The following is an 8,221-nucleotide window of genomic DNA, read 5'->3' on the forward strand; positions in this document are numbered from 1 at the left end:
CAAATCTCTTCATGTTGCAATTAAAGGAAATCTGGCTGGTTTCAAGCATTCCATTTGCTCCAACATTTAGTAAAACACTAGAATATCTCCAAAAAGCCTAACATGAAATAACTAACAACAGAGTCTTAAAATGTGAGAGACAAATTATTATTTAATGTGTATACCAAATCATCATCTTAAGAGTTCATTTCAGTACAGTATTCAGATGCAGCCATGCACAAATAAGAAAGCAACTGACTGGTAATTGAATCTTTCACTGAACTTTCTTGAGTGAGCATGCTGTCCTAGTAATACATGTTAGACAATTATTTAATTGACTTTTCCTATTGTTTGATATTGTTTCCTCAACCATCAGCAGATTGAGAGGAGTGATAAACTAGTAGATGAAGAGATGATGACTCTCAAATATCATTAACAAGAAATTATTGCTGAAAGTCAGAGAGCAAAAGAAAGTGCAGCATTACCAAAAGCAAATATAAGTCCAGCGTTGAACAGGTTGAGTTGTTGAAGTTATTTCAGTGGTGACCAATGATAACAAAAGACATTTCACCCTAAGAGTTATAATTTTGATCATTTATTTCTGAAACATGATTTTGATTACACAGAAAAGAGATGCACTCATGGAGTTCGGTCTCCATCAAAAAGAGCAGTTTAATTTCTTCATCACCTTGCTGTGCCTCCCTAAGTTCAAAGACTTGAGAAACTTTTAAATGTGTGTGTCTCTGTGTCTGTTTGTGTAGATAAATGAAGTACTCGCAGTAGCATAATTCCTGAGGCATTTCAGAGGTATCTGTAGAGATCCTCATTTTTCTGAAAGAAGCAAAAAAACTTCACCAAGTCTCTGGTATTAAAAGGAGAACCTGAGTTTCCCTTTTATTTTTCCTTGAAAAGACACTTAAATTAAATCTCATTTAATGAACTCTCCCAGGCATGGTTACAAAATGAAAATGAACTCTGGAAAAATAGTAACACTCAGTACTGTTTTACTGAGGGTGAATCATTGAGTAGTAACAAAGGAATTGGGCCACAGCATTTAAAATATGTTTTGAAAGGAATTTGATTAGGTGCTGTTAAAAGAATATGAGTGATTATGATATTTATCTCTCTCTAACAGGTTTGTAAGCTCTCTGGCAGGAGAGTTTGCTTTGTTATATTTTTGCTCTTTACTGCACATTGAGAATGTATCACATATACAATGCGTAATTAAATATTTCTTTGCTTCGTATTTGCTTGTGGAAGCACAGTGAGGGATGCATTGAGGTCAAAGATTCTACCTTAGTGATGTTGATTTCTTTCTTTGGTATTTGGAGACTTGTATGAATTTTGGCATTCAAAAACACATTAGTTGGGAGTTCCCTTCATGGCTCATTGTTAACAAACCTGACTTGGATCCATGAGGATGTGCGTTTGATCCCTGGCCTCGCTCAATGGGTAAAGGATCCTGTGTTGCTGTGGCTGTGGTGTAGGCTGGTGGCTACAGTTCCAATTTGTCCCCTAAACTTGGAACTTGCATATACCCTGGATGCGGACCTAAAAAAAGCCAAAAAAAAAACAAACCCCAAAACAAACAAAGAAAACAGTAGTTTAAACGAAACTTCTATTTCTAGGATTCTTGCAAAATCCTCTCATTTATATACTAAAATGGCATAGTAATTAACAGATTTCTTTTCAAATGATTTTTCCTTATGGTTAAGATATGGAAATGAGTATATATATATAGATTTATACATTGTCTATATGATTTCAAATCCTTGGAATCAACTGGTTAAGACTCTAATATATCTTACATCACAAAAAAACCACCTATGAAAACAATCAGCCTTCAGTCTTGGGAGTAAGTAGCTAAATATAATTCATGTGAAAGGATCTGTGTATGCACACATATATATTTGGTTTCAACTTTTTAATTTTCGTCTCTGATCTACAAGTTTCTGATCCCTGCAAACTCATTTTTAAAGTAATATACTACATTATCAACCATTGTAAGTGACAACTTGAAACATACCCTGCATTACTCTAGGGATGTATTGAGGTCTTATTGGTCATTTCCTTTGTTAAGTCCTCATGAATATTTTTCCTTCTAAGCACAGAGTTTAATTCAGATTGGTTGCTCTCAAGATTATTCCTCATCATCATGGAAAACCATTAAACTGATTATATTTCCTTTTTTTTTTTTTTTTTTTTTTTGGTCTTTTCAGGATCGCACCCATGGCATATGGAAGTTCCCAAGCTAGGGGTCTAATAGGAGCTGCAGCTACTGGCCTATACCACAGCCACAGCAATGCCATATCTGAGCCATCTCTGCAACTACTCCCACAGCTCATGGCAATGCCGGATCCTTAATCCACTGAGCAAGACGAGGGATTGAACCCGCAACCTCAAGATTCCTAGTCAGATTCGTTTCCACTGTGACATGTCAAGAACTCCCCTTTCTTTCCTTTTATTCCAAGGATTTTCCTTCATGCATTGCTCAATTTTTTTTATAATTGTCTGAAATATAATGACTATCGAACTTTATTTATATTTACCTTAGGTCTAATTATATGTATGATATTTATTTTCACTTGTGTTGAATATGTATACTTCTATAGATAATTGCAAGATTTTATAATTTTTACTATCAATAAAATTATGTATCTAATTATTTTTATGTTTTAATGTTTCTTGTCTCAAAAAGAAAAAACATGCCATACTTTTCTCACTAATCATAAGTAGAAAAATAACTTATTTGTCCAATGTTATGACTAAATATCCATGTATATTTTTCAATATTCTCCTCATATTTATGCCTGTATAACTTCCATCATTCTCTCTTCTAGATGCTCTTTCTATACCTTCCCTCTAGAACCTGTAATACACATCTGTCTAGAATGGCCATTTATATCTTTGTATTTTCTCCAGTCTTTCCTTCTGCCAGACTCTCTCCAGACTCTTGCACTTAATCAGGCCAGATGATCAATTCATTAATGTTTGGAACAATGTCCCCAAAGTGATCATGTGATCATAATGTGTAACATGACCCAGATATTTTCTTTTTCTTTATGCTAAAAAAAAGACACTCAGTTTAAAATGCTTGATTCATTGGTCTTCAAGATAAAAATGCTGAGTGTTTTTTCAGTTTGTTTAAACTGTAGTGCCCTTGAAATGTACCTGTTAACATTTGTGTTCCTTAAGTTTGTGTTCTATTTCACCAATTTAAGACATCTTTTCTATCAAAATAAAGACAAAATAAAAATTATGTTTCTTTTCTTTTCTTTTCTTTTTTCTTTTTTTTTTTGCTCATGCCCATGGCATGCAGATATTCCCAGGTCAGGGTTCCAGGGATCAAATTCAAGCTCCCAGCAGCAATGCTAGTTTCTGCAGTGACAATGCTGAATCCTTAACCAGCTGTACCATAGAACTCCTTAATTTCTTTGACTTCAGGAAGGATTGTAGAAATTCCTGAATAACCAAATTACTCAACGAATGTAAAATGAAATTGACTTTTTTTTGGTCTTTTTGCATTTTCTAGGGCCACTCCCATGGCATATGGAGGCTCCCAGGCTAAGGGTCTAATAGGAGCTGTAACTGAGGGCCTACGCCAGAGCCACAGCAATGCCAGATCCAAGCCGTGTTTGAGACCTACACCACAGCTTAGAGCAATGTTGGATCCTTAACCCACTGAGCAAGGCAAGGGATTGAACCCACAATTTCATGGTTCCTAGTTAGATTTGTTAACCACTGAGCCACGACAGGAACTCCAAAATTGACTTTTTAATAGCAGGCAGTCAGACTCACTCTTTTGACCACAGACAATGTTTAGAGATCAGTTCAGAAATGAATTCGAAATAGTATCTGAATTGGAAAAAGTACTATAAAGTTAAGATTTTACATGGGATATTTGCATTTCAAAATATGGAAAAGAGGAATGGGCTGAGAATCTAAAAATAAAGAAAATAAATAAGAAAGAAAAACACAATTTAGAAAAAATATAGAAATATTGGTATTATAAAACATGAATATATTAGAGAAAAATATAACTAATTTTATATTTATTCCATATGAGAAATTCTTCTAAAAAGACAAAAAATATCAGTGTGCGTCAAAATACAATCACTGGTATATTACATTTTTCACACAATTTTTACCAAAATAAAGTGATGCAAAACATTGGGATAGAGTAACTAATTTTATAGAATGTTGTTTTTACTCTTCCATTTGCCTGATTCTCATCTCCTCCAGATAGTTTTTGTATTTTCTACTTAACTTATTTCAGTGTGACCGTATCACTGACACCACTAATGAAATTTCCCTGAGGAAAAAAAAAATTAATGTTATGGCCATGCACACAGCACATTGAAGTTTGAATAGGAGCCACAGATATACCAACACTGGATCCTTTAACCATTGCACTGTGCCAGGAATCCAACCTGCACTTCTGCAATGACCAGAGCCACTGCACCCTGCACTTGGTTTCTTAAGGCAATCCACTACAGTAGGAACTCCAAAATTTGTTTTTTAAAAGAAGAGTTCCAATCATCCCCATGCATCCTTGGCTCTTTGTTTTTCTCTAAAACACTTATCACCATAGATGAGCAAATACTCCATTATTGTTTCTCCTGCCACACCTCCCACAACGTAAAAAAACACTGTTACTGCCAAGTACTCTCTGCCCCTTAGGTTGCATGGCCCATCCACCGCATGGGGCCTCTGCTCTGATGTTCCCCTGTCTCGATGACTCCCTTCCCAGGTACCTGCATGACTAACTCTTCCTTTGTCCACATCTTTGCTCAAATTCCAGCTTTGTATTTAAGCTTCCCTTGACCATACTATTTCTGATTGCTCTCTCATACCCCTACCCCAGAACTTCCTTCCTCCAAGATATCTCACATTTTATTTTTGGTAGCACTTTTCTTCTTATAACATGTTATATGACTATTTTGTTGTATTTTTCTTGTTTCACCCAGCTGTGAACTTATAATCTATGACGTTAAAATTGATCAGGTCAGACATACATATCAACATTTGACTTTTTCTTTCCCAGCATCTGTGAGTCAATTATACTAGTGGATTAATCTATAAATTTAAATCCAAAATTAACTGAATTTCAATTAATTAATCCATGAATTAATTGATAAATTGATTAATCCATAAATTTCACTGTTACCAAATTTAACTTAAAGGAGTCACATTTTCTGACTGCATTGAAGTACAATATAAAATTGATATTTAAAGAATAAAAATATATCTTTCAGCTTGAACTTAAATTTTTTAAAATCTTGAATTATTCTTACAACAGGAAATTTAAAAATTTAATTTTAGATTATCTATTCAATATGCCACAATAAGAACAATTAATATCACTACATATATATCAAATTTAAAACAACCCTCAGATGAATAATGTATATATTAAATTCCTATATTAATCAAACAGGTAACAAAAAGTAAATAAAAAACAGATATTACTGTGCTAGAGAAAAAAACAATGAATTCAACCTAAAGGGGAAAAGAATTGTTATGCCAAACTTTGCCTCTTCAGCTTAAGGATTATCTTGAGCTGGTTATTTTTAAGAAAGAGCAGACATAGGAGATGTTCTCAAAACTGAGTAGAAGTTACCTTTTTGTAAGAGATATTTACATTTAAAATAGAAGTTTTCAGGAGTTCTCATCATGGCATAGAGGAAACAAATCCGACTAAGAACCATGAGGTTGCAGGTTTGATCCCTGCCCTTGCTCAGTGGGTTAAGGATCTGGCATTGCCATGAGCTGTGGTGTAGGTTCCAGACTCAACTGGGATCCTGAGTTTCTGTGGCTGTGGTGTAGCCTGGCAGCTGTAGCTCTGATTCAACCCCTAGTCTGGGAACCTCCATATGCTGGGGGTATGGCCCTACAAAGCAAAAAAAAAAAAAAAAGGAAAATATTTTTAAAAGACCTCTCTCTCTGTATCAATAAGAAGATAACTAAATATCTAGAAACTCTTTTCAGTGAAGAGGCTTGGAATTGAACCAGCATTAACAAACATACCATTGTTTACTGTTTTGTCCTTCCTCCCATCCCACCCCTCAATCATCTTTGTCTTTAGCATTATATGGTATCTAAAGTGATGGCTTGGGACATTTAAAGGAGCCACTCAGTATTCCTGGGTGTTACCCATGGAAACAGTGGTATAAATGTTATTAAGTTTATGCTTCTTTTTCTCCTATTAATCTTTCCTGCATTAGAGTGGGTGGATCACAGCCAAAAACCAAGAAGAATAGAAGGAAAATTATTTGTTGTTCTCCATAATCCTAGTGAAGTAGGGGAAGAATGATAAAATTTAGATAAAAATTAATGGATTAGAAGACCAAAAAAATAGCATTTAGCCAAAAAAGAAGATGTTTTTCAGGAGTTAAAGAAGAAAGTAACTAGAATAAGTCAAGAGAGAAAGAAAAACATATATATGTATATATATATGCATAGTTATATATATATATATACACATATACATATACATATAGTTAGGGTATAACAGCATGTAATAATTAAATTAAAAGATATTTAACATCTCTGATCACATTTTGGTTTCCTCCATGACACAGTAAATGGTATAAGTATAGCTTAAAACAGATTTCCTTCATGGTTCAGTGGGTTAAAGATCTGGGGTTTTCACTGTGTAGCTTGAGAGTTTCAGTCCCTGGACCAGGAAATTTGCATGCAATGTTCATTAGAAACAAGTGCAAAGAACAACATGAAAACAATTCAAAACTGTTGAAACATTTTGATACATTTTTCTCAATTATTTTTATTCATAAAGTTTATTTGTATGCCTCTAGATTTGTGTAATTTTTTTGTACTGTATATTCAGTATTCATCCTCAATTCATATCTAATATTTCATAATATACTCTGAGCAATGTTATATTAGCCTATCATAGAACCCATAAAGGGTAGATTTTTTTTTACTTCATGACAATTAAATTCATGGTTGTGTGTATTAATAGGGACTCTTACAGAAAAGTCCCCTCATACTCCAGAATTTCAGGAGATAACATGTTGGTGTGGATTAAGAAGCACAGGGAAAAAAAATGAATGCACTAAAACTTAAAAAGAACTACTCTCATAGAAAAAATATATATATATTACAGAAATGCGCTACTTAAATAGTCTTCATGTCTTATTTATGAACAAAATTTGAGGTTGACCTATGGCTAAAAAGACAATATAGGAAGACAGTGTTTTTGCACCAATTTTGACTCCTGGTAAGTATTATTTTCAAAATTAAAAGATTTTCCTTAGGATCAAATAAAACTGGGACATTATCAGAAGAATATATATACAGACACTATATTGACATTACCCTAATTAATGCCAGGGCTTGTGGAACTAGAAATACAGAGTTTAGGTAATCAGGGTATGAAAGCAATACACATATTTTAGAAATATATTTTGGAAGAAATTTGATTTGAATGGTCAAATCAGCAAATCATAACTTTTGCATACTTCTTGGACTCCTTTGTCAATGTGCTTTGCATGAGCAGATTGGATTTCTGTGATTCCAATGTAATCCATCACTTTTTCTGTGACATATCCCCAATCTTAGCCTTGTCCTGCACTGACACCCAAATAACAGAAATAGTCATATTCATTTTAGGTGGATCCACACTAGTGGTGTCTCTTACCACGATAGTAGTGTCTTATGTGTCTATCCTGTCTACTATCCTGAAAATTACTTCCACGTCAGGAAAGCAAAAAGCCTTCTCTACCTGTGCCTCCCACCTCCTGGGTGTCACCATCTTTTATGGCACTATGATATTTACTTATTTAAAGCCAAGTAAGTCCTACTCCTTGGGAAGGGATCAAGTGGCTTCTGTTTTTTATACTATTGTCATCCCCATGCTGAATCCACTCATTTACAGTCTTAGAAACAAAGAAGTAAAAAATGCTTTCATTAGAGTCATGCAGAAAACAGTGGGCTCCAGGCAATTGAAATGAGAGTGTTGCTAAACTTCTGATTTCATCATTCTTTTTTTTCTCTTCCCTATGGTGTATTTCCTTGGTCTCTTTCCAGAAACAAATGCGTATATATTTTACGTGTTTTTTTTTTTTTTACCATCGAACCATCCTTTCCTTAGCCAAATATAATTTTTCATGTCTGGGAATATGACGTTAGAAATCCATGTAGGGGGTAAAACTCAGGAGTAGAGAATTTGAGTGCACAAATGCACTCTATAGTTAGAAACTATGAAATGTATTAAATCTTT

The 8,221-nt window shown here is 34.2% G+C and overlaps 1 protein-coding gene across 1 annotated transcript; it reads left to right on the top strand.

Annotated features, from left to right (window-relative positions):
* The first annotated feature begins 4,664 nt into the window (after positions 1 to 4,664).
* On the top strand, positions 4,665 to 7,952 carry LOC106507257 (olfactory receptor 8H3-like). Its single transcript, XM_013987099.1, has 3 exons — positions 4,665 to 4,729; positions 4,947 to 4,983; positions 7,440 to 7,952. Exons 1-3 carry the CDS (start codon positions 4,665 to 4,667, stop codon positions 7,950 to 7,952), a joined length of 615 nt encoding a protein of 204 aa, XP_013842553.1.
* The last annotated feature ends 269 nt before the right edge of the window (positions 7,953 to 8,221 follow it).

The sequence above is a fragment of the Sus scrofa genome, unplaced genomic scaffold, assembly GCF_000003025.6.
Source record: "Sus scrofa isolate TJ Tabasco breed Duroc unplaced genomic scaffold, Sscrofa11.1 Contig53, whole genome shotgun sequence".
Classification (NCBI taxonomy): Eukaryota; Metazoa; Chordata; class Mammalia; order Artiodactyla; family Suidae; genus Sus; species Sus scrofa.